At 42.3% G+C, this 26,756-nt stretch overlaps 1 protein-coding gene across 3 annotated transcripts in view; it reads right to left on the bottom strand.

Moving 5' to 3' along the window:
* Nucleotides 1-1,333: 1,333 nt before the first annotated feature.
* Nucleotides 1,334-26,756, bottom strand: part of CASP10 (caspase 10) — a 40,286-nt gene continuing 14,863 nt past the window's right edge. For 2 of the 3 annotated variants that reach the window (XM_005573907.5, XM_074009734.1), the window contains 6 exons: nucleotides 26,366-26,475; nucleotides 18,409-18,448; nucleotides 16,258-16,349; nucleotides 13,831-13,939; nucleotides 12,452-12,944; nucleotides 1,334-4,443 (listed from right to left, as the gene is read on the bottom strand). In XM_005573907.5, the coding sequence (XP_005573964.2) occupies nucleotides 4,290-4,443; nucleotides 12,452-12,944; nucleotides 13,831-13,939; nucleotides 16,258-16,349; nucleotides 18,409-18,448; nucleotides 26,366-26,475 (998 nt within the window). In that variant the 3' untranslated portion in view covers nucleotides 1,334-4,289. The remainder of the gene's footprint in view (nucleotides 4,444-12,451; nucleotides 12,945-13,830; nucleotides 13,940-16,257; nucleotides 16,350-18,408; nucleotides 18,449-26,365; nucleotides 26,476-26,756) is intronic. The other variant, XR_012421371.1, reaches the window with a different exon arrangement.

Genomic DNA, 26,756 nt, shown 5'->3' with positions numbered 1-26,756 from the left:
CTCAAAATTCACACAGACATGCACACACAAATACAGACAAGCATAATGTTTCACAAAATCTTGGAGGTAACACTCTACCAACTGTGCACACCTCCCACTGAGGAGGAATGAGCCAAGGATGACTATGTTCTGGTGTCTGGATAGATCGACGACTCACAGCTGTAAACGCCCAGGGACCTCCGAAGTGCTTGCTGGAGGCCTCTAAAAACAACATTTCCTGATTCTAGAATTTAACCTTACACAAGCACTAAGTTCTAGCAAAAGAGAAATAGGAAATACACCAGAGGCTCAAAACTTAAACATCAAACCCCAAATGTTCCTGATGAAGGAGGTTTCACTCACATCCGAGTGAAGAGACCGCCAAATAGGCTTTGTGTGAACAATAAAGCTTTTTAATCACCTGGGTGCAGGCGGGCTGAGTCCGAAGAGAGAGTCAGCAAAAGGAGATGGGGTGGGGCCATTTTATAGTATTTGGGTAGGTAGTGGAAGATTACAGTCAAAGGGGGTTGTTCTCTGGCTGGCAGGGGTGGGGGTCAGAAGGTGCTCAACGGGCGAGTTTTTGAGCCAGGAAGAACCAGGAGAAGAAATTTCACAAGGTAATCTCATCAGTTAAGGCAGGAACAGGCCATTTTCACTTCTTTTGTGATTCTTCAGTTACTTCAGGCCACCTGGATGTATACGTGCAGGTCACAAGGGATATGATGGCTTAACTTGGGCTCAGGGTCCTGACAGGAAGTTTTATCAACAGCGTTTTGTTCAACTGAACTCAGAGCCAAGAGCTGGCCACCTTCTGCTGTGGACATCACGAGCCAGTGAGGGAAGAATTAGGTCTTACTCAGAGTATGTCAGGGGTACTGCTAGTGCTGAGTTGCTGCTAATAAAGTCAGCTGGAATTACACACAAAGGAACTTAAGTTCTGCTATTTCTGTTGCAGTTACAACTAGAAGACTACCACCTAAAGGCCTTTATATGCACCTCAGCACAGTTAGATTTAAATAGATGCACACATACACATTCTTTTTCGTCTTCTCAACAGCTAATGTATTTCTCTACTTTACAGACAAGGCTGAAAAAAGCTAGCTTGATTTAGTTAGTGTCTCTGAGCAAAGGAATCACAGGACAATATGGAAATACAGGGCTTTGATCTCCAGATCCTTTGCTCTTTCCTCAGTACCTCACCATCCTTCGCTTGCCTTCACATGTCAGTTCTGCCAAATGGACAAAGACTGTGACCACTAGCTTTTAGCCCTGACTGTTATGAACACGGTTTTGGGAGATCATCCTGACACATGTGTAAGAATTAAAGAAAGAGGAAAGAAACATGAAAGGTGGCTTGACAGTCAAGGACAGGTTTATTTTAGAGAAAGCAAATTTGAAAGGGGCTTCTGGCAGAGTTAGGTCAGAGCCCACTCACTTACAGACTAAGAGTTTTTAAGGATTTAGGGTGGGAGAGTTTATCAGAGGCTTGGATTGTTTTTGTATCTCTTTGTTGTGCTTATCTGGGAGGAAGAGTGTGTCCGTTCCCATACAATCTTTCTGCAGCTGTAGGTATACCCTGCCCCCCTCCAGTCTGCTTTTAGCTTCCCTATCTTAGTGTACCTGAAGGAAAAGGAATGTGCTTATTAAGGCCCATTGTTTTACTGGAACCTATTGTATGAGGGCAAAGTTTGGCAGTTACCCAAGAGACTTCCCCCACCCCCTAACCTCTGTGCCAGAGCTGTCTTATCTGTATTTTACTCTCTTCTCTTTCTGGCTGCTTGCTGTTAGAAGGGAAGTGATTTCCTTGAAATGCATGAGGCTAGAAAGGGAACTGGAACTTAAAGTGGCGGTGTTTGTCTGAGATGAGATGACGGTGCTCCTGCCCTGTCAATATGGATTAGACATTCCCTCTGTCAAGCTACATTCAAATCCACGTGACAATCAGGGACATCGGAACAGTGTTCTTGTGAATATTCTTATAACAAATGTACTGTACATGAATTTGACTTTCACATAAATAATTATAAATGCAGGCACCACTGAGAATTGTTTTTCTTCATTCCTCGACATTTTTTTATGAGCATTCACATATCAGATGAAACGCTCCTAATGCCCTTCCACGCCCCAAGCCATTCCAGTTCACCTGGCTGAAGGAAAATCCAGTAAATGAGGTCTGCCAGCAGGTTGTTCACATCCCCAGGACTTAGCTGCCTCGTCTATAAACAAAGGCGTTAACCACAGGACTTTGGATCTCCCTATGAGGGCTCACCTTCAAGGGTTCAAAATACAGTTCCAGGAATTAACAAAGAAAAGTTCCTCTAGAAATTGAAAAAAAAAAAAAAAAACTCAAGTACATAAAAATATTCAAAATCTTAATGAAGAAAGCATCAAGATGTCCTTACAGAGCCACCCCCTTCAGGCAAGCCAGACATCCCCTCTGCCAAGAAGAGCCCAGTGATCCTGAGAACAGCTTCAGTCTCTGACACAGCCTCTCTCCTCATCCCTCAGGCCAGAGGAGCAAAGTGTAGTAGTAGTGACAAGGTGGGGACTGTCCACTGCAGTCTACACTGCAGTTGCCAACCCTGAGGACATCCGGCCAACAGAAAGGTGCTGGCCTGTAGATTGAGTCCTGATTCAAGCTTTGCCTGAAGCCAGTGTTATCCACTCCTGGGTTTCCATGTGAAAGAGGCAATAAATTCCCTTCTTTGCTTCAGTCAATTTGAATTGGGTGTTCTGTCAATGTCACCTGAAACCCCAACATTGATTTTTTTTTTTTAAACAATGTCTTGCCCTGTTGCTCAAGCTGGAGTGCAGTTGTGTGATCTTGGCTCGCTGCAGCCTCTGCCTCCCAGATTCAAGAGATTCTCTTGCCTCAGCCTCCCAAGTAGCTGGGATTACAGGTGCCCGCCACCACGCCTGGCTAATTTTTGTGTTTTTAGTAGTGAAGAGGTTTCGCCGTATTGGCCAGGCTGGTATTGAACTCCTGACCTCAAGTGATCTGCCTGCCTCAGCCTCCCAAAGTACTGGGATTACAGGCATGAGCCACCGCACCCAGTCCAACATGGAATATGACATCAGGTTATAAAGTTTCTGCTTGCAGAGCAGCTGAGTGTAAATGAGCCATCATCTTCCTACAGGGAAACCTGTCTCTAACCAAATAAAAACTTCCTATGTGAGCACCTTCCTTACACAAAAGCAGGAAATGGGCCTGGCATAGACCAAATGTTCACCTCACTAGATATGCAGAAGAGAAGTCTTAGGAAGGGGGAGAGTAGAGAGAGGGTGGCTGGACTGTAACCTCATTGTCCAATGTTCAAGGCCATGCAGAGGGGACACAGAATTATAACTAAGGGGTAGTTGTCTAAAGAGGCAATCTAAGCTCAGTCTAGCCTAAGAACGTGGTTCTTTGAACACCAGGGAATCTTAAAATGTCCCTGGTCCCCAGGTCAGACACAGTATTTCACACGTATAGTCCCAGAACTTTGAGAAGCTGAGGTGGGAGGATCACTTGAGCCCAGGAGTTTGAGACCAGCTTGGACAACATAGTGAAACCCCCTCTCTACATTAAAATACAAAAGTTAGCTGTGCGTGGACACACACCTGTAGTCTCAGCTACTTGGGAGGCCGAGGTGGGAGGATCGCTTGAACCTGGGAGGTCAAGGCTGCAGTGAACAGTGATCCCACCACTGCACTCCAGACCAGGTGACGGAGCGACTCTGTTAAAAAAAAAAAAAAAAGTACCTGCACAAACCAAGGTCAATTACTCTCTCTTTAGGGTACACATCCAAAACCAAGGCTACAATCCAAGTCTTCAATAAGGAAAGTTTTCTGGCCAGGCGTGGTGGCTCGTGCCTATAATCCCAGTATTTTGCGGACAGAGGTGGGAGGATCACTTGAGTCCAGGAGTTTGAGACCAGCCTGTGCAACAAAGTGAGATCCCTCCGTCTCTACAAAAAATAAAGAATAAAAAATATCCAGGCATGGTGGTACACACCTGTGGTCCCAGCTACTTGGGAAGCTGAGGTGGGAGGATAGCTTGAGCCCGGGAGGTCGAGACTACAGAGAGCCGAGATTGCCCCCCTGCACTCCAGTCTGGGTGACAGAATGAGACTGTCTCCTAAAAAAAGAGTGTTTTCTAACATTTAGACTTGTCAAAAGAAAAAGAAAATCGAAATTGACTGTGTCAGAAAACAGGGTGTTTCCTGTTTCTAGAATGCCAAGTGGAGACCACCGATTCCTGTGCTGGGCAGGAGGCTGGAGGATACAGACAATGATTCGTTTGAAGTCTAAGAACCAACAAAAACTCTCTGCTATAATGAAAGTGCATCCAGGGGCACAGGGAATACTAGTTTTTTCCTTAGTGTGAAAGCAGGCTGGGGCATCTGTTTCTTTGTTCCCTGTTTGTCCACTCGTCGACTCACATCATCGTTGACAGCAGTGAGGATGGATAAGATGTCTTCCCGTCTGCAACAAAGAAGAAAACAATTTTTTTTTTAACAGAGTCTCACTCTGTCACCCAGGCTGGAGTGCAGTGGAACAATCTCAGCTCACTGCAGCCTCCACTTGAATTCAAGTGATTCTCATGCCTCAGCCTCCCAAGTAGCTGGGATTACAGGTGCCTGCCACCACACTCAGCTAATTAGTAAAGACAGGGTTTCACCATATTGCTTGCCCTGGCTGGTCTCAAACCCCTGACCTCAGGTGATCCGCCCACCTCAGCCTCCCAAAGTGCTGGGATTACAGGCATGAGCCACTGTGCCTGGCCCAGAGAAGAAACTTTTTTCAATCAGGAGGTAGAAACCACACACCAGGTCTTAGAAAAGACACCAGGTACCATGTACCAGGTCTTAGATCAACAAATATGCAGCAGATGCCACAGATACCAACAATGCCCTCTCTATCTGTAGCCTTGGGAGAGATACAAAGATAAACATGACACAATTCCTGAAGTTAAACACTTAGAATGCAGATATAAAACATTTACCAAGGATGGCATATACACAATATTCATAACACAAGGCAGAATGTGGTCGACACCAAATGAAAGGTCAAGGTTCCGCTGCAAGTTCAGAGGAGAATGCACTTCTAGTTGGTAGGGAGAGAAAAGGCTTCATGCAGGTGGTAGCATTTGAGCCTGCACTTGCAGGACATATAGCATTTAGCAGAACGTTCTCAGGGCGGGCAATACATATCACTGGAAGCAAGCACAGGTTCTGAAAACAGATTCAGTTTTAAATTGTGGCTCCATCACTCATTCATTGTGTGCTCTTAGGCTGGTTACTCACTGCTGCATACCTCGGTTTTCCCAGCTCTAAAAGAGGAACCATAACAGTCCCCATCTGAGGGGTTGCTGAGAGCATCAAAGGATGTATATTGGGTCAAGCACTTAGAACACTGGCTACACTGTTCTGCTGATCATCATTTTTAGTATTAGTATGACTACCCTCATCCCCTCATCCTTATCCTCACTATTTTTCAGGGAAGGGATACAGGCCCCTACCTGCTCTCAATCCCTGCATCTTGCTTTGCACCTGCTCTCTATTCCCAAATCTTCCTGTGTCTGTTTTCTTCTTACCACTTAGTCTCACCTGAAATACTACCTGCACCAAGAAGCTATCATTATCCTGTTTTAATTTGTTCACGGCAGGGATCACTTCCTGAAATTGTCTCTTTTTGTTAGAGACAGGATCTTGCTCTGTTGCCCAGGCTAGACTACAGTAATGCAATTGTAGCTCACTACAGCCTCAAACTTCTGGGCTTAAGCAATCCTCCTACTTCAGACTCCCTAATAGCTAGGACTACAGGTGCATGCCACCACACCTCGCTAATTTTTTTCTTATTAATTTAAATATTATTTATATTAATATTAAATAATAATTGAATAAAACTATTAAATAATATTAAACAATTTAAATATTACTAATTTAAATATTAAACACTGAAAACTATAAAACATTGATGAAAGAAAGTGAAGAGAACACAAATAAATGGAAAGATATCTCATGTTCATGGGTTGGAAGAATTAATCTTGTTAAAATGACCATACTACCCAAGGTGACCTACAGATTTAATGCAGTCTCTATCAAAATACCAGTGACAAGCCAAGTGCAGTGGCAAATGCCTGTAGTCCTAGCTACTCGGGAGTCTGAGGTGGGAGGATTGCTTGAGCCCAGGAGTTCAAGTCTAGCCTGGACAGCATAGCAAGACCCTATCTCTACAACAAGACAAAACAAAAACAAACAAAAAAAAATTACATTCTTCACATAAACAGGAAAAAAAATCCTAAAATGTATATGGAACCACAAAAGACCCCAAATAGTGAAAACAATGCTGAGCAAAAAGAACAAAGCTAGAGGCATCACACCACCTGACTTCAAAATATACTACAAATCTAGAGTTACCAAAACAGCATGGTACTGGCACAAAAACAGACACATAGATCAATGGAACAGAATATAGAGCCCAAAAATAAATTCACACACCTACAGCCAACTGATTTATGACAAAGGTGCCCAGAACATACAATAGGTAAAAGAAAATCTCTTCAAAAAACAATGCTGGGAAACTTGGATATCCACATGCAGAAAAAGTAAGACTGACCACTTATCTCTCACCACATACAAAAACCTACTCAAAATGTATGAGACTTAAATGTAAAACCTGAAACTATGAAGCTACTGCAAGAAAACATGGGGCAAACATATCACGACATTGGGTTGGGCAAGGATTTTTAAAATAAGACCTCAAAAGCACAGACGAAAAAGCAAAATCAGACAAATGAGATTACATCAAATTAAAACCCTTTTTCACAGAAAAAAAAAAACAGAATGAAGAGACAATCTACAAATGGGAAAAAATATTTGCAAACTATACATCTCACAAGGGGTTAATATCTAGAATACATAAGGAACTTAAACAACTCAACAGCAAAAAAAACAAATAACCCCATTTAAAAATGGGCAAAAGACTTTAACAGACATTTCTCAAAAGAAGACATGCAAATGGTAGACAGGTATAAGAAAAAAGTAAATAGTTTAAGCCAAAATAAATGATTTCAACTCATTAGATTATGATAGAACATACTTACCAAATGCCCTCTATTTACATAAATATCATACGAGCATTTATCATATCACTTCTGGGGGTATTAATCTATCAATCCCACCTAATATCATCCCTCCTATGCCTAGAAGGAATAATATTATCATTATTCATCATAAATACCCTTATCATTTTAAATATACACTTCATCCTAGCAAATATCATACCCATTACTCTACCAGTATTTGCTGCCTGTGAAGCCACGGTAGGCCTTGCTTCACTAGTTTCAATTTCCAACACATATGGTTTAGGCTATGTACATAACCTAAATTTACTTCAATGCTAAAAATAATTATTCCTAGAATTATACTACTACCAATAACATGACTCTCTAAAAATTATATAATCTGAATCAATATGGCTACCCACAGCCTAATCATCAGCTTCATTGCCCTATTATTCTTTAACCAATTCAACGATAATCTATTCAACTTCTCATTAACTTTCTCCTCTGATCCGCTAATATCACCCCTTCTAATGTTAACAGCCTGACTACTACCTCTTATAACTATAGCAAGCCAGTACCACCTCTCCAGTGAATCACCCCTATGGAAAAAACTGTATTTCCATATTGAGTTCCCTACAAATTTTTCTAATCATAGCATTTACAGCCACAGAACTAACTGTATTTTATATTCTCTTTGAAGCTACACTTATCCCTACCTTAATTATTACCACCCGATGGGGTAACCAACCAAAACACCTCAATGCAGGTACATATTTCTTATTTTACACACTAGTGGGATCCCTCCCCCTACTTATGATACTTACTTGTGCCCAAAATATCCCAGGCTCACTGAGCATGATAATAATAACATTTAGTACTCAAGAACTACCAATCTCTAGATCCAACAATCTCATATGATTGGCATGAATAATGGCCTTCATAGTAAAAACACCCCTATACCAACTTCGTCTATGACTTCCCAAAACCCATGTATAAGCCCCTATTGCCGGCTCAACAGTACTTGCAGCAGCGCTCCTAAAATTGGGCGGCTATGGCATAATGCGACTTACCCTCATCCTCAGCCCTCTGACAGAACATATATCCTATCCTTTCCTGATATTATCCTTAGAGGCATAACTGTGACAAGCTCTATCTGTCTACGACAAACTGATCTAAAGTCAGTCACTTATTGCATATTCCTCCGTAAGCCACATGGCACTTGTTGTTGTAGCTATCCTCATTCAAACCCCCTGAAGTGTTACCGGTGCAATTATCCTCATAATTACCCATGGACTTACTTCGTCCCTACTATTCTGCCTAGCAAATTCAAACTACAAGCGAATCCACTGCTGAATCATATTACTCTCTCGAAGACGTCAAACATTACTTCCACTAATAACCTTTTGATGACTCACAGCAAATCTCACCAACCTTGCCCTACCTGCCACTATTAATCTAGAAGGAGAACTCCTTGTAACAATGGCTTCATTCTCCTGATCAAACATTACTGTCATGCTCATAGGACTTAGTATATTAATCACAGCCCTTTATTCCCTCTATATACTTGTCACAACACAACGAGGAACACTAACATACTATATTAACAGCATTAAACCTTCCTTTACACTAGAAAACATACTAATATTTACACACCTTTCACCAATTCTCCTACTATCTCTAAATCCTAAAATTATTATAGGACTTACACCTTGTAAATATAGTTTAATCAAAACGTTAGATTTTGGGTCTAATAACAGAAGTCCGCAACTTCTTATTTACCGAGAAAGTATGCAAGAACTGCTAACTCATGCCCCCATGCCTAACAACATGGCGTTCTCAATGTTTAGAGGATGAGAGTTATCCATTGATCTTAGGAACCAAAAATATTGGTGCAACTCCAAATAAAAGTAATAATCATGTATTTTTCCATTACTATAATAACCTAATCTCCTTAACCTTACCAATTATTATTACCTTTATCAACCCTCGCAAAAAGAACTCATATCTATACTAAGTAAAAACAGCTATCACATGCACTTTCACCATTAGCCTCATTCCCACAACATTCGTGTGTACAGACCTAGAAGCCATCATCTCAAACTGATATTGAACAACAATCCAAACCCTAAAAGTCTCATTAAGTTTCAAACTAGACTACTTCTCCATAATGTTTATTCTAGTAGCACTATTAATCACTTGATCTATTATGGAATTCTCAATATGATACATAAAGTCAGATCTGAACATTTATCAGTTTTTCAAATACCTACTTATTTCCTCACCACAATATTAATTCTAGCTACCGCCAACAACCTTTTCCAACTTTTTATCAGATGAGAGGGCGTAGGAATTATATCTTTTCTACTAATTGGCTGATGACATGGCCAAGCAGATGCTAACACAGCAGCGTTCAAGCAATTCTATACAATCGCATTGGTGACATTGGCTTTAATTTTAGCTATAGCATGATTCCTCTCATCCTCCAATACATGAGAGCCTCAACAAATACTTATCCTTAACCCTACCCCCAACCTTCTTCCATTAATTGGTTTTCTCTTAGCAGCAGCAGGAAAATCAGCCCAACTTGGCCTCCACCCCTGACTTCCTTCCGCTGTGGAAGGCTCAACCCCAGTCTCAGTCCTGCCTGACTCTAGCACTATAGTTGTGGTGGGAGTTTTCCTACTTATCCGCTTCCACCCCTCAACATCACTAATCATCACGGAAATGCAAATCAAAACCACAATGACAGCTGGGCGCGGTGGCTCAGGCCTGTAATACCAGCACTTTGGGAGGCTGAGGTGGGTGCATTACTTGAGATCAGGAGTTCCAGATCAGCCTGGCCAACGTGGTAAAACCCTGTCTCTACTAAAAATACAAAAATTAGCCAGGTGTGGTGGCACATGCCTGTAATCCCAGCTGCTCGGGAGACTGAGGCAGAAGAACTGCTTGAACCTGGGAGGCAGAGGCTGCAGTGAGCTGAGATTGCACCACTGCACTCCAGCCTGACAGAGCGAGATGTTGTCTAAAAAACAAACAAAACAAAAAACCCATAGTGAGATGCCACTTCACTCAAGTTAGAATGGCTATTATCAAAGAAACAAAAGCAAACACATGTTGGCGAGGATCTGGAGAAAAGGGAACACTTATGCACTGTTGGTGGTATTTAAATTAGTACAGTCATTATGGAAAATAGTATGCCAGTTCCTCATAAAATTACAAATAAAAAATACTATATGATCCAGCAATCCCCATACTAAGTATACAGACAAAGAAAATGCAATCAATATGTCAAAGAGATATCTGCACTCCCTATTTACTGCAGCATTATTTACAATAGCCAAGTTATGGAATCAACCTAAGTGTCCAAAAATGGATATATGGATAAAGAAAATGTGATATTTATAAGCGACAGAATACCATTCAGCCATAAAAAAGAAGAAAATTCTGACATGTCTGACAACATGAATGAGCCCAGAGAACATCATGTTAAATGAAATAAGCAAGACTCACAAAAAAATCTGCATGTTCTCACTCATGTGGAATCTTTGTTTAAAAAGTTGATATCGTAGAAGCAGTGAGTAAAACAGCAATTATGGAGATGAGAGGGAAGGAGGGAAGGGAAGATGAGGAGAGGTTAGTCAGTGGGTACAAAGTTACAATTAGATAGGAGGAATAATCTCTGGTGTTCTGTTGCACAGTGGGGTGACTATGGTTAACAGTAAGGCATTCTGAGTTGGGCACTGTGGCTTGAGCCTACAATCCTAGCTACTTATAAGGCTAAGGCAGGAGGATTGCTTGAGCTCAGAAGTTCAAGACCAGCCTGGGCAACATGGTGAGATCCCATATTTAAATCAATCGATCAATCAGTAAGGTGTTGTATATTACAAAATAGCTAGAAGAGAGGCTTTTAGAGGTTCTCACCACAAAGAAATGATAAATGCATGAGGTGATGGATACACTACCCTGATTTGATCATTATACAACACATATATGTATTGAAATATCAAATTATAACCCTGAAATATGTAGTTATGAAGTATTAATTAAAAATAACAAAGAAATTTCTGGAGTACCAAAAAAAAACCAGACATTGCTTAATTATGCATGTATACTGTCTCCTTTTAATATTGTTGAATTTTTAAAATAATAATAATTTAAATATTCACATATTTTTATTATCTGTCCTTCCTTTACTGGACTTTTAGCTCCCTGGAGAGCAGATTTTGTCTCTCTTGTACACAGCTGCACCTCCAGCCCCCAGTTCGATACCCAGTACAGTAAGCACATAGTATGACCTCAATAAATATTGCCTTGTTACTGAAGCCATAGACATTAGCCTCTGATGTCTGTGATGAGGATGGAGGGGCTGGTAAAGAAGAGAGAAAAGCAAAGTTGACTGAAGACTCCAATCCTGAATTCCCAGAAGAGCACTACGGCCATTCCTTCAAATGGAAATTCAGGAGCTCCTGGAGAAGGCTGGGAAGATGAGCTCAGAAACATGTATGCTGAATGTGAGGTCCAAGGGCTAAACAGAGGTAGGATATCTAGCGGGCTGTTAATGAGATGGGCTCAAGCAAGTCATTCATTGGCCCAGCAAATGTTTAACAAGCTCACAATATATCAGGTCAGGGGCTGAGGATATAAAGTTAAATGAAACAGGGTCTCTGCCCCCCAGGAATTCAGAGACGAGTGGGCCAGAGATGGCAACTTTGGAGACGTTTTCATGGAGGTGCCCATGGCCTCTAGATATAGCTAAAGCTGCCAAGAGGAGAGCATGTGGCAAAGACAGAAGGCAATCTGTCAGAGCAGTGACAAATAGAATGCCAAAGATAGCACATAAGTGCTCAGGAAATAGGAGTGAGTGATAAATAAACAAAGGAACAAATAAAAGGCCCCCATGCTTTTGTTCACACTACTCCCTCTGCCCAGCATATCTTTCACCTGATTCTTTACCTAACATCTATTTGTCATTTCTAGAAGCTTCCTCTCATCCTTCAAATCTGGGCAAGGTAGTCATTCTGCATGTTCCCGTAACACCTATACTTCACAATGTGCACTTACCAGCTGGGGATGCCCTTCCCCGTCTGTTTGTCTATCCCTCTAGCTTATAAGCAACCTGAGGGCAATGACCCTGTCTTTTTTTTAACTTTATCTTCCTTTCCAGGTCCAGGCTGGTACTCAATACAAGGTTGCTAGATGGATGGATGGATGGATGGATGGATGGATGGATGGATGGATGGATGGATGGATGGATAGATGGATAGATGGATAAATAGATAAACAGAAAGGTAGGCAGATGGATGAACAGGTACATGGACAGAACAATTTAGAACTCTCACCCTTACCAAAGGTGTTGAATGAGAGTAAAATAAAAAATAAATAAAACTAATTAATTAAAAATGAAAGAAAAAAAAGAACTCTCACCTTGGGACCAAGACCTTCAGATGATTACACAGAGATTGAATATACCAGCTGCCTTCCTCCACATGCCGAAAGGATACATAGCCTGGGACAGTGGCCAGACCAAGTAGGAAGTCAGCCTCGACGGGAATACTGTCCTGCAGGGAAGTGGGTGCCTGCTCAGGGTTCAGAGCATCTGCTTCGATGGATTTGGAAAGCTGTATCTTTTCACCTTGGCAGGCCTGGATGAAAAAGAGTTTAGGTTTTTCAGCCAGTCCAGGGCACTGCAGGGCTGTGAAGTGAGACATGATTTCCCGAATGGGAATGAGGGCCTCATCCGAAGAGTAGACAGCTCCGTCTTCCCCATGGGTCAGAATACAGAACACGAAGCAGTCCCCGTCGGCATGGGCTGGATTGCACTTCTCCTTCTGCAGGACCTCCTCCATTTCCCCTTTCGTCACATTATTGTATATATGCACTGTGAACCCAAGCCACTGGAACACACCCTTCAGGATCTCTGTTTAAAAAAGAAAAAAAAAAGGAGAGAGAGAGAGAGAAAGGGGAAATAAAAAAATGATGCAAAACAAAAGGAAGAACTTAAACAAGGCCGGGTGCAGTGGCTCACACCTGTAATCTCAGCACTTTGGAAGGCCGAGGCAGGTGGATCACTTGAGGTCAGGAGTTTGAGACCAGTCTGGCCAACATAGCAAAACACCATCTCTACTAAAAATACAAAAATTAGCCAGGTGTGGTGGCTCACGCCTGTAATCCCTGCTACTCGGGAGGCTAAGGCATGAGAATGGCTTGAGCCTGGGAGGCAGTGGTTGCAGTGAGCTGCAACTACACCACTGCACTCCAGCCTGGGCAACAGAGCAAGACTATGTCTCCAAAAAAAAAAAATGAAATGATGCTAATAGTTACAAAAATTGCACAGCAAATAGCCTAAAGCTTTGGATTATTTTTATTTTCATAACCATAAAATCTTACAATGAATCTCCTATCATGTAATACCCAGTGTTGTCACAACAGTCCTGAGAATTGGCAGTGGCCAGTGTTTCATTTCATCTGTTTCACAGTTGAAGAAGCTGAGGTCTCTTGACTCTCCCATGATCACACACCTAGTTAGTGGTGGAGTTGGAGCTCACACCCAGGTTGTCTCGTGCCAGTCCAGCATGCTCTCCCCCAGTACACGCTCTCCTCTATTCAGAATTGTGAATAGTCAAAGACTCTTGCTACTCTTTAGCAGACTGGGTGATGCCCCAGGGATATACAAGAGGCTCAGAAACATAATAATCATCCTTACACATATATGGAAAATAAAAGTCACAGAAAAAAATGTGAAAATAAAAAATAATTTTAAGATCCCCAATTTGCACTTGATAAACTATGCTAGACTTTCTTACCAGCATCTTTATGGGTTCCTCGTCTGTCCCGCAGGGAGATAAAGCTGTGGTTGTTGACAATGACACAGAGGCCTCTGTGGTTCCGATCCATCCTGTACGTAGGTGCCCACTTGAAGAACAGATAGAGCCACTTAGTAGGAATCCTCGTCTTAGGGCCTTAAATGTTTCTAACCAACTATACCAATGGGTCCACTGTGAGGAAGAGCAGGATGTATCTCTCCATGCCAGTTGTTTAAACCATGTTTGTTGTTGTTGTTGTTGTTGTTGTTTTGCAACAGAGTCTCACTCTTATTGCCCAGGCTGGAGTGCAGTGACACGATCTCGGCTCACTGCAACCTCTGCTCCCAGATTCAAGGGATCCACCTGCCTCAGGTGCCCACCAACACCCCCAGATAATTTTTTATTTTTGGTAGAAGTAGGGTTTCACCATGTTGGCCAGGCTGGTCTTGAACTCCTGACCTCAAGTGATCTGCCCACCTCAGCCTCCCAAAGTGCTGGGATTACAGGCGTGAGCCACCATGCCTGTCCAAAACCATGTTTTTATACTCTAGTCTAAACCCCTTGGAATATTTATGCCACATTATTTCCAAAGTCACTTTTTTTTTTTTTTTTTTTTGAGACGGGAGACTTGCTCTGTCGCCCAGGCAGGAGTGCAGTGGCGCGATCTCGGCTCACTGCAAGCTCAGCCTCCCAGGTTCACGCCATTCTCCTGCCTCAGACTCCGGAGTAGCTGGGACTACAGGCACCCGCCACTGCGCCCAGCTAATTTTTGTATTTTTAGTAGAGACATTTGAAAGACTGGGGATTCTGACCACTCTGCAACTCACTTTTACTGCATAATTGTGATCTGAATAAAATTTCAAAGATTCTTTGTTAAGTCCTAGAGCCCAGGACAAAGGATAAATCTCATTTGCACTGAAGATCAGACACTTCCTTTCTTTCAGGATGCCACTCCCAGTATCAGAGGCAGAGAGTCCTCAAGATTCTGGCCCTAGTGTGGAATTAGCTAATTAATTTCAAGGGGAAATACCAGGTCCTGATTAAAATTCAGACTTCGGCCGGGCGCGGTGGCTCAAGCCTGTAATCCCAGCACTTTGGGAGGCTGAGACGGGCGGATCACGAGGTCACAAGATCAAGACCATCCTAGCTAACATGGTGAAACCCCGTCTTTACTAAAAAAATACAAAAAACTAGCCGGGCGAGGTGGTGGGCGCCTGTAGTCCCAGCTACTCGGGAGGCTGAGGCAGAAGAATGGCGTGAACCCAGGAGGCGGAGCTTGCAGTGAGCTGAGATCTGGCCACTGCACTCCAGCTCGGGCGACAGAGCAAGACTCCGTCTCAAAAAAAATAAAAAAATAAAAAAAAAAAAATAAAATAAAATAAAATAAAAATAAAATTCAGACTTCACCTGGTTTGGCTGGAGAAGCGCAATCATGAAAGTTAAGAAAATGGAATATGTATGTTAATATTGTCAAACCCAGGGTTTATGCAAAATTATCTTCATTTTCATATTAGCAACACGAATGAAGAAAGCATATGCAAGGATTTCATGAGACAACATAAATATCAAAGATTTTTTTCAGATGGTTCACTTCTGGAGTGATCTGATGCCTTCAAAAAAAGGGAAATCTCTTTTGTAATTTTATTTCTGAGTATAAAAATAATATACAAAGTGGCATGATGGTACTCGGGTGGCTGAGGCAGGAAAATTCCTTGAGCTTGAGAGTTCAGGACAAGCCTGGGCAATATAGCAAGACCACCATCTTTAAAGATATATGAATATATATATGTGTGTGTATATATATCTATATACTTAATATACAAGTATATATAAAGTATATATATAAATGTATATATTCTTATATATAAAAATGGCTGATATATATTCATATATAAAGATGGCTGTATATTCAGTTTTAAAAATTCAATATATAAATATAAAAATTCAATATATAAATTCACAGTAGGAATTTAAAAATATGTGCAATTAGTTTTGAAGACTATTGTAACCAGCATGTGATGGCAAATTAGCTGAGCTGCTTTAGCAGAGCCTCTGTGCAGCTAAAATCATCCTTGAAATCATGGTACATCTTTATCCAAGCAGAAAATAAGTGGCTTCAATGGATAAGAAAAGAAACTACCCCTCTCCAGAAATAACCCAAAGGGTAAGCATGACTCAAAGTGCAATAGCATTTCCTCCATAGTCAAAGGGATCAATCACTTCTGATTGATAAGAAAAAGGTGGGAAGAACAGAGATCATTATAGAGAGAGGGAGAAACAAGTTGGAAACAAACAGCTTGGAGCCCTTAAAGTCATCAAAGGCCAGAACCTAGGGAGAGAGCCCCTAAAGAAACCATCCTTTTGATTGAATTTGGGGAAAAAAAAAAGTTTTTTATTAAAAACAGAGAAAAAAGAAACCATCCAGACCTTTGTGCTGGTTTCAGAGTTTAGAGTGTTAGCAGATGCTCCTTGCAACCCCCTGGAGACCAGGCTTGGTGCACCATCTGTGGCTCTGTTACCTAGAAAGAGAGGTACTCAGACTCCAAATATCTTCCCCAAGCACTTAGATTTCTTTACTGATAGTTTTCGCATCTAATTCTGGAGAATTATGCTTCTCTCAAGGCCCTCCTGAGACAATTCAGCCACCATGCCTTTCCTGATAGGAGAGACTGATGTGTCTTCGCATTCCTTTTTGCTTTGTCTGGGTTGGAAACTATGCTGCTGGCAGGGATTGGGTGGGGAATTGATTAAGATTGCATGGATCAGCTCAAGGGTTCCAGGTCAAGTATGGTTGGGTTGAGTCAGCATTTATGTCACTGGATATAAAGAGGCTAGGTGGACCTCGAGAAGAAAAAAGAGGGAGACTGGGCATGGTGGCTCATGCCTGTAATCCCAGCACTTTGGGAGGCCAAGACGGCAGATCACTTGAGCCCAGGAGTTCGAGACCCCATCTCTAGAAAAAAAAAAATACAAAAAACTAGCTGGGCATGGGGACACACACCTGTAGTCCCAGCTTCCTGGGACGTTGAGGTGGAAGGATCACCTGAGAGGTCAAGGCTGCCGTGAGCTATGATGGCACCACTGCACTCCAGCCTGGGCAACAGAGTGAGACCCTGCCTCAAAAAAAAAAAAAGAAAGAAAAGGAAAAAAGGGAAAAAGAAAGTTCCAGCTGGGCATCAGCTGAGGATCACACTGCTTTGAAGTGTTCCTGCCAGCTCCCTGATTCATCTGGATTCTGTCACAGAAAGTCAGCGATGGGTTATTTGTCACATGACACTAACAGGAAAATGTAACATCAAACAGTTTTCTTTTTCCATTCGCAGAAAATTTGTAGTAGAATCCACCAAATTCTGTCCTTGTCTCTGGGGCATGAGTTGGTTATTAACTACTGCTAAGGGTCAGTCCTCAGGCTGAGCAAGTCCATATTCCCCAGACCAGAAAACACAGCAAAAGGGATCCAAGCTTCAGTGGCTCAGAGCACCTATAAATTAATTCCTCCTTACCATGGGAGGAGGTAACGCTCCAGGGGAAGTCACGTCTAAATTTTGGAACCGCAGAATTGTAAAGCTGAAAGAAACTGCCTTATTCTTCAGAGGGGTGAAGCAGTCACCTGAGCTCACATAAATAGACAGTGGGAGAGCCTAGTCTTAGGAGAGTAAGCTCTGGAATCAGACTGCTGGGTTCAAATCCCAGCTTCGCTTCTTTTTAGCTGCAGTGCCTTTTAGCTGCAGTGCAAAGAACTAGATTTCATGGGTCTCAGTTTCCTCATCATTAGTGAGAATAACAGTAGTACCTACCTCCAGTGATTGGAGGGCTGAATGACATAATCCCTGGAATCTCTCTGAACAGTGCCTAGTACGTGACAAGTGCTTAACCTGGTCAATGTTATCAACATCATAGCACACAACCTCCATGTTAGGCAAAAAGAGAAATTGCTAGCAAAGCTGTGTGTCTTGGACTCTGAAGGATAATTTTCCAGAAAAATAAATAAATAAGGAATGGTCTGTGACAAACTTTCGATACCATAGAAAGACTTCGCCAAAGCCTGTTTGTTCATAAGCAGTTTAACCTGATGGCAGATTCTGGAATATTTTCCTAAGGTTATGGTTTCTGGGCAGGGATTCAGGGAACTAAGCACACTATCCTCAAGTCCCTCCTCTTGCTTCTTCTCTCCCTCTGAAGCAACATGTGGAACCGCTCCATAGAGGACACGCGCCCAGACTGCACATTCTGCTGTCACTACTGGTCTGAAGGCTTCAGCCCTGCTGGGGACTGTTTCTGCTGCACAGAGGGTGATGTAATTCTGAACGGTGGAGGGAGAACAGCTGCCTGCAGTCTCTAGAATCTGCTATACTAGGCATTCAGAGCAGAAACCACCCAGCCCTCTCCATACTGCCATAGAAAAGCCTAGTATAATCCATGCATTCAATGTCTTGCCCTGAATTGGAATAAAAAATGAATTATTCATTATTTGTAAAGTCTCTCTTCCAAGTCACCTTGAATTCCTTGGTATATATCAAATATGTCTATCCCTGCCATACTGATCTAAGTTGTAAAAAGTATATTAGAAACACCTACCATTACTCCTTGCATGCTTATCTTGCTGGGACTCCTCCTGCTGAGGAAAAAAAAAAAAAAAAGGCATAAAACGTAGGAAATTCACACAGCATGAGGAACAAAAACTAGACTTGATGCAGGGAAGCACAGATATCTAATTCACAGTCATAGAAAAGGTCACTGGGCCAGTTGCGGTGGCTCATGCCTGTAATCCCAGCATTTTGGGAGGCCAAGGCAGGTGGATCACCTGAGGTCAGGAGTTTGAGACCAGCCTGACCAACATGGTGAAACTCTACCTCTACTAAAAATACAAAAATTAGCTGAGTGTGGTAGCGAACACCAGTAATCCCAGCTACTCAGGAGGCTGAGGCAGGAGAATCGCTTGAACCCAGGAGGCAGAGGTTGCAGTGAGCCGAGATGGCGGCACTGCACTCCAGCCTGGGTGACAGAGCAAGACTCTGTCTCAAAAGAAAAAAAAGAAAAGTTCTTTGGCAGGAAATGGGAAGAGAACCAACTCTCTCCATCCAAAGGAGAAGGTTCACAAAGACGCACTGGCAAAAATACAGTGTGACATACACTCAAGGGTACTTATTCATTGCAGCATTATTTGCACTAAGGACTGGAAATAGCCTAATGTCCACTAATAGGAAGTGGTTGAAAAACCGTGGTATGTCCACATAGTGGAGTAAGATGCCAAGGAAAGCCTCTATACCCTTCTCCAGGGGAAGCTGTCATATGGAGAAAGCAAAATGAAATGGTATTTGAGTATACTACCTCTTTTGTAATAAAGGGAAGATATGGGTTGGATTTTCTTCAAAAGTAACAATAAGATAAATCAAAAAACAAATAAAAATGGTAATCGAGGCGGGGAGGAGAGGCAAGGATGCACTACTTTGGGCATATGTTAATGTTTTATATAATTTAATACAAAGTTAAAACAAAGTCTAAGACCCTGTCTTTTCTGCACCCTCCTCCCCATTCACCATTACCCCCTTCCCCCTATGACTCTCAGCCATCAGCCTGCAGCAGAAAGCCCCCAAGGGGACCTGACCAAGGTGTGGGGGAAGGGCTGCCCCTGACCTGTGTGAGGGGACTGACAAATCACCCCCAAGTTCCTGCGGATGCCTCCCTGCTCAAGCCCCCAGGTTTCGGAGCTGCACAATACTGTCATTTGCTCCCCCAGCTCTGAGGGAACAAATGCAAAGGAGACTTAGCTTCACTTTCCAAAAGGCTTCCTGCCTTTCTTTTCATAAGCCACTGTTCCCTTCCTGCAGAATCCTAGATTTCTTCTAAGCGGCAGACAAGGACCTGGCCAGACTGCCTTCTGGTTTTGTCCAGCAGTTGAGTGAGTCTTCTGGGACTAGGGGCAATGCAGACACAGCAGCAGGCTCTGCCCAGCCCCTCCAGGCCCTGGCTTTCCTTGATTTGTTCTTCCCTTGGCTGATAAAGTCAGCCAGAACACGGACTAGAAAAAAGATTTAAGGTCTAATCTGCGTTTCTTCTCCTGAGAATGTTGCATCCTCTGTTGACACCTCTCAAGTCTCTATGTCAGAGAGGAATGAATGAATGAATGAGTGAGTGAATGTCCCACAGCCTGGCCACACTCAATCATCTTTCAACTTCTTTTGATTGTTTTCAAGAGGAGTCCAATAGGGCCTTATAAAGAAGCAGGTGTTAGGTCTCCTCCATAAAGAGACATGCCTCTCCTTAGGAAAACGTTATGCCACACTAAAAAAAAAACTGATTTGGCCGGGCACGGTGGCTCACGCCTGTAATCCCAGCACTTTGGGGGCCAAGGCAGGTGGATCGCCTGAGGTCAGGAGTTCGAGACCAGCCTGGCCAACATGGTGAAACCCCATCTCTACTAAAACTACAAAAAATTAGCTGGGTCTGGTGGTACGTGCCTGTAATCCCAGCTACTTGGGAGGCTGATGCAGGAAAATCACTTGAACTTGGGAGGCAGAGGTTGCAGGGGGCCGAGAAAAAAATCAGTTCAATTTTTAAACATATTAGGAGATGTTGCTTAAAATTCAATGAGAGTTTCTTCTCACTGAGCCTAATTATTGGCAGTGTTTTTTTTAATTAAAAAAAAATCCTCAGGTGCTTAAGAAACATGAGACATTTCACCAAGTTTTATTTTATTCATCACTTGACGGAGAGGGAAAGGGCTGCCCAGATAACTTTTAAGACAGCTTCCAACCCTAAAAGTCTATGAAAACACATGAGGTGCTGTGCCCCAGTCCCCCTGCACTTCTAGTACCGCCACAACTATCCCCCAACTGCATGTGGCCGTGGCCAAGTCATCATCCCACGTCAGCAGAACCACAGCGCTTCAGAGGCCACAGCTGAGCCACGCCCCTTTAGAAACCACTGAATTTCTCAGTCAACAAGCAGAATCGTGTGTGTGTGTGTGTGTGTGTGTGTGTGTGTGTGTGTGTGTGTTTCTACATGCATGTCAGTATCAGAGCACAAAACTAGTTGAAAAAGTGGGTGGGAAGAGTTACATTTAGCAGACAATTTAACTTAGAATTCGGGAATCCTAAAATGTCAGTGCTGGAAAACCACATTTTAAAGAGCTTCTGGGATGACCAGGCACAGCAGCTCATGCCTGTAATTCCAGCACTTTGGGAGACTCGGGAGGGTGGATCACCTGAAGTCAACATGGTGAAATCCTGTCTCTACTAAAAATACAAAACAAATTAGCCAGGCATGGTGGGGGGTACCTGTAATCCCAGCTACTAGGGAAGTTGAGGCATGAGAATCATTTGAACCCGGGAGGCTAAGGTTGCATTGAGCCAAGATTGCACTCCAGCCTGAGTGACAGAGCGAGACTCCATCTCAAAAAAATTAATTAATTAATTAATTAAAATAATAAAGAGCTTCTGGGGGAGTGGGGAGGTGGGAAGGGGTTTGCAACTCTCTAAACGAAGCTATGCCCATGGCCAAGGATTGGCCCATAAATGTTGGTTTAATTGGATTACAGTAAAAGAATCAAGGGGAGCAGCCTCTCTCCCTCAATACCTCAATCAGATATCTAAGCGCTTTTCTAGGATTGGAATTAATTTAATCAAGGGCTATTTTCCTAGAGAAAAGAAATCAGTTTAAGATTTTATAAATAATTGCAATTCTGTCTTCTTTCCCATTGGGGGAGATGGGGAATTCAAATGAACAAACTCACAGCAAGCAGGCGGAGGTGTTACCGTTTCTTTTAATTAAGGAGGTACTTAATCTCTGAAGATCACTTACAAAGTGCCCTCCCAAAGCTGAGAGTCCCTCAAATGGCTAAATACCTCCACCTGCCAAATGGGGTTCAGGGCAGAGCCACAGAGCAGGCCTCTCCCGGCTATGTCACGTCCTGATTGCCTGCATAGTCTTCAGGTGGGCATTTGTCCAGCCTTTGCCAAACTCCAGGAGCTACAGGTCATCTGGCCAGTTTCCACTGCCTCCTTCATTTAAAAAAACAAAAACACCTTCCTGGGGAGAAAGGAGGGTCCTTCTTTATAGTAGAATGCTGACAGCCAACGTACGAATGTGGAGAGAATACTGGAGTCAGAAAAGCACTGTTTTACAACCAACATGGTAAACGCTGGATCACACAAGAATCATCAGCGGACGCTCAATCTAGGGGGAAACTTTTCATGTGCAGCAGGATATTTACAGAATCTTAAAATGTCTCTCCAGCACTTGCTTATTAATTGTGTGGGGAAAAAATAGTAATTATATAGAATTAACTACAGAGTGATGATATTCAGAAAATATCTTGACTAAATAATCAAAACTAGCACCACAAATAGGGGGGCAGATGGACATGATGTATCTCCAGATGGGATGCCCTGAGAAAGACACAAACATCACTTCGGTGATATTCTGGCCAGAATGTACAGCTTGAATCTAATTATGAGGAAACACCACATGTACCAAAGATAAGGAAAATTCTATTTAATGAAAGGTGGGAGGAGTGACTGCATTTTTCAAAAGTCTCGATGGCATAAAAGAGGAAATTAAATGTCATAACACCTGTGGAAATGTTCAAGATTAAAGGAGACTAGGCCGGGCATGGTGGATCACGTCTGTAATCCCAGCACTTTGGGAGGCTGAGGAGGGCAGATCATTTATGTCAGGAGTACGAGACCAGCCTGGCCAACATGGTGAAACCCCATCTCTACTAAAAATACAAAAATTAGCCGAACATGGTGGTGCACACCTGTAATCTCAGGTACTTGGGAGGCTGAGGCATAAGAATTGCTTTAACCTGGGAGGTGGAGGTTATAGTGAGCCGAAATCATGCCACTCTACTTCAGCCTGGGTGACAGAGTGAGACTCAGTTTAAAAAAAAAAAGATTAAAGGAGACTAAAAGATCATGACAACTAAATACAATATTGTATTGCATTATATTGTATTTTTAATTTTTATTATTTTCTTTTAGAGAGGGTCTCACTATGTTGCCCAGGCTCACCTTGAACTCCTGGCCTCAAGTGGTCCTCCCACCTCGGCCTCCCAAAGTGCTGGGATTACAGGTGTGAGCCACCACACCCAGCCTTGTGTTGTATTTATATAGGATCCTATGTGGAATTTTGTACCAGATGGTTTAAAAACTGTCAAGGACATTATTGGGTTCAACAGACAAAATTGGAATATGGACCATTGATTTGATAAAAGTATTATATTAGCATAACTTTACTGGCATTGATAATTGTGTCATAACTCTGTAAAAGAATATCCTTATTATTAGGAAATACACACCAAAATATTTAGGAGTAGGCCGGGCGTGGTGATTCATGCCTGTAATCCCAGTACTTTGGGAAACTGAGGCAGGTGGATCACGAGGTCAGGAGATCCAGACCATCCTGGCTAACATGGTGAAACCCTGTCTTTACTAAAAAATACAAAAAATTAGCCAGGCATGGTGGCGGTCGCCTGTAGTCCCAGCTACTCAGGAGGCTAAGGCAGGAGAATGGCGTGAACCCAGGAGGCAGAGCTTGCAGTAAGCCAAGATCACGCCACTGCACTCCAGCCTGGAAGACAGAGCGAAGACTCCATCTCAAAAAAAAAAAAAAAATTTAGGAGTAAAAGGCCACTTATACTTACTCTCAAAAAGTTCAGAATGTATGCAACTTACTCTCAAAAAGTTCAGAAAAAAATTATGTGTGTGTGGAGAGAGAGGGAGAAAGAGAGAGCAAGTGTGAGTGAATGCACAAAAATAATAAAGCAAATGGGGTAAAACACCAACAACAGGTAGGTAAATCTAGGAAAACAGTACATAGGTATTCTTTGTATTATTCACATTCTTGCAACTTTTCTATAAAATTGAAATTATTTTTAAATCTAAAAATTGTAACTGTAAAAATATCAGACCATGACAGTAGTAAAGAAGACATAAAATAATTTTTAAGAATAAAAAATAAAGGCCAGGCACAGTGGCTCACACCTGTAATCCCAGCACTTTGGGAGGCCAAGGTGGGCATATCACTTGAGGTCAGGAGTTCGAGACCAGCCTGGCCAACACAGTGAAACCCTGTCTCTATTAAAAATACAAAAATTAGCCAGGTGTGCTGGTGCATGCCTGTAATCCCAGCTGCTTGGGAGGCTGAGGCAGGAGAACCGCTTGAACCTGGGAGTTAGAGGTTGCAGTGAGCCATGATCCCACCACTGCACTCCAGCCTGGACGACGCGTGAGACTCCGTCTCAAAAAAAAAAAAAAAAAAAAAAAGGATTAAAAATAAAACTTCTACAAACAACTGAATTAGAAAATGAACAAAGGACTTAGACATTTCTCTAAAGAAGATATACAAATGGCCAAAAAGCACATGAGAAGATGCTCGACAGCCCTAGTCATTAAGGAAAGCAAATCAAACCCACAAGGAAATAGGGCCTCACTTCCATTAGGATGCCTACTATCAAAAATGAAAGAAAATAATACGTCTTGGTGAGGAAGTGTTGCTGAGGATGTGTGCACAGTTGGTGGAAATGTAAAATGGTACAGTCACTGTGGAAAATAGAATGAAGGTTCCTCAAAAAATTGAAAATAGAATGACTATATAATCCACCATTTCCACTTATGGGTACAAACACAAAAGAATTGAAAGCAGCATCTCAAAGAGATATTTTTACACCGACATTCATAGCAGCATTATTAAAAATAGTCAAAAGGTGGCAGCAGCCCAAGAGTCCATCAATGGATGAGTGGATAACAAAATGGAGTACAGTAAGTCCTCACTTAGAGTCATCAGTAGGTTCTTGGTAACTCCGACTTTAAGTGAAACAATGAACTGTATGCTATAGAAACTTAACTCTTAGGGTTTTTTGTTATCGTTTTTTGAAACAGGGTCTCCCTTTGTCACCCAAGCTGGAGTGCAGTGATGCAATCTCAGCTCACTGCAACCTCCACCTCCCAGGTTCAAGCTATTCTTGTGCCTCAGTCTCCCAAGTAGCTGGGATTACAGGTGTGCGCCACCACGCCCGGTTAATTTTTGTATTTTTAGTAGAGATGGGGTTTCACCATGTTGGCCAGGCTAGTCTCGAACTCCTGGCCTCAAGTAAGCCGCCTGCCTTGGCCTCTCAAAGTGCTGGGATTGGAGGTATGGGTCACCATGACTGGCCAACTCTTGATTATATCAATTAGCCTATGGTAAAATTGGTTTCATTATGTAGTATGTGGCTGGGCGTGGTGGTACATGGCTGTAATCTCAGCACTTTGGGAGGGTAAGGCGGGAGGATTGCTTGAGCCCAAGAGTTTGAGATCAGCCTGTACAACAAAGCGAAACCCCACCTCTACAAAAAAATTTAAAATAAAAATAAATACATTATACAGTATGCTATCACTTAAAGTCAGTTTCCAAAAATCTATCAACCTTGTAAATGAGGACTTACTGTATATACACACAGTGGAATATTATTCAGCCTTTAAAAAGGAAGGAAATTCTGAGATATGCTACAACTTGGATGAACCCTGAAGACTTTACACTAAGTGAAATAAGCTAGTCACAAAAAAACAAATACTGTATGATTCTACTTATATGAGGTACCCTGAAAAGTCAAATTTATAGACAGAGAAAGTAGAACCGTGGTTTCCAGGGGTTGGAGGGAAGGAGAAAATGAAAAGTTGTTGTTTAATGGGTACAAAGTTTTACTAAAAGATGATTTAAAAGTTCTGGGATGGATGGTGGTAATGTCTGCACAACAATGTGAAGGTGTTTAACATTACTGAACTGTATACTTAAAATTGATTAAGATGGTAAATTTTGTTACGTGTATTTTACCACAATTGAAAACAAAAAACAAAAAATTTCCCAGACCAAGCTAACTCATTGATGCTGACAGATGTTGGCAAAGAAATTACCCAAGTCTGCTGGAGGAACCACAGATCCCAGGGAAGACTGTCACATATCTCCCAAGGATCATGATCACATTGTGAGGAACAGATTGCAAATTCTCCCAACGTTTCCCCTTCCACCCGTCCTTTCAGAGCGGAGCACCACAGAAACCAGAAACCCTTGCCCTCTGGGTTGTCCAGCTACATGCTTGGCAAACCTCTTGTTCAATACAGTAAGAATTTCAAAACAGTAACAGCAGAACATTAAACAAAGCTCTGTACTTGAACTCTGGAATTACTATCAGGCGCCCTGTACTCCATAGATTATATGTCCCTAAAGCTGGCTCTAATTGCATCCCACAGATAAGAACAGAGGAACCATTTCAGAGCAACTCAAGGGTGTGTGGAGTCAGTTCAGACTAACTAGTGAGAGCTCAAACTAACTAGTTCTCACTAGCCGGCTAGTGTCAGTCAATTGTTAAATTTTCAGAAAATGTGCACTCTGGTTGATATCATGTTGTTTACTTGCAATCACCATGGCGAGAGCATTTACAGTAAATGGTACAAACCGGAGCCAATCTCTCTTTTTCTTTTTGGGGGGTGGGAGGGGGGGTTGGAGGGTGGAGCTGGTTGTTAAACATTGACCAGCACACCACTGAACCTACCGGTAAGGCTTCCAAGAATGTTTTAATGTCTGTTTGGGAAACTAGTTCTTCCTCTCCTTGATACAATGACTCAGCTTCCTTGTCTACAGGAGGTGTCGCTATCTGGGCAGCTGAAAATAAAATCACAGACAGGAAAATAAAAATTACCTTCTGACTAGTAGCAATCCAAAATAACCAGCCATCAAAAGCAGCCATCAAAAATAATTATTTTGAAGAGAATTGTAAATTTTTTTTTTTTTTTGAGTCAGGGTTTCGCTCCTGTTGCCCAAGCTGGAGTGCAATGGCATAATCTCGGCCCACTGCAACCTCTGCCTCCCAGGTTCAACCAATTCTCCTGCCTCAGCTTCCTGAGTAGCTGCAATTACAGGCACGCCACCATGCCCGGCTAATT

Source organism: Macaca fascicularis, chromosome 12, assembly GCF_037993035.2.
Source record: "Macaca fascicularis isolate 582-1 chromosome 12, T2T-MFA8v1.1".
Classification (NCBI taxonomy): domain Eukaryota; kingdom Metazoa; phylum Chordata; class Mammalia; order Primates; family Cercopithecidae; genus Macaca; species Macaca fascicularis.
The sequence above is the reverse complement of the archived record's forward strand: the minus strand, read 5'-3'. Positions and strand labels throughout refer to the sequence as shown.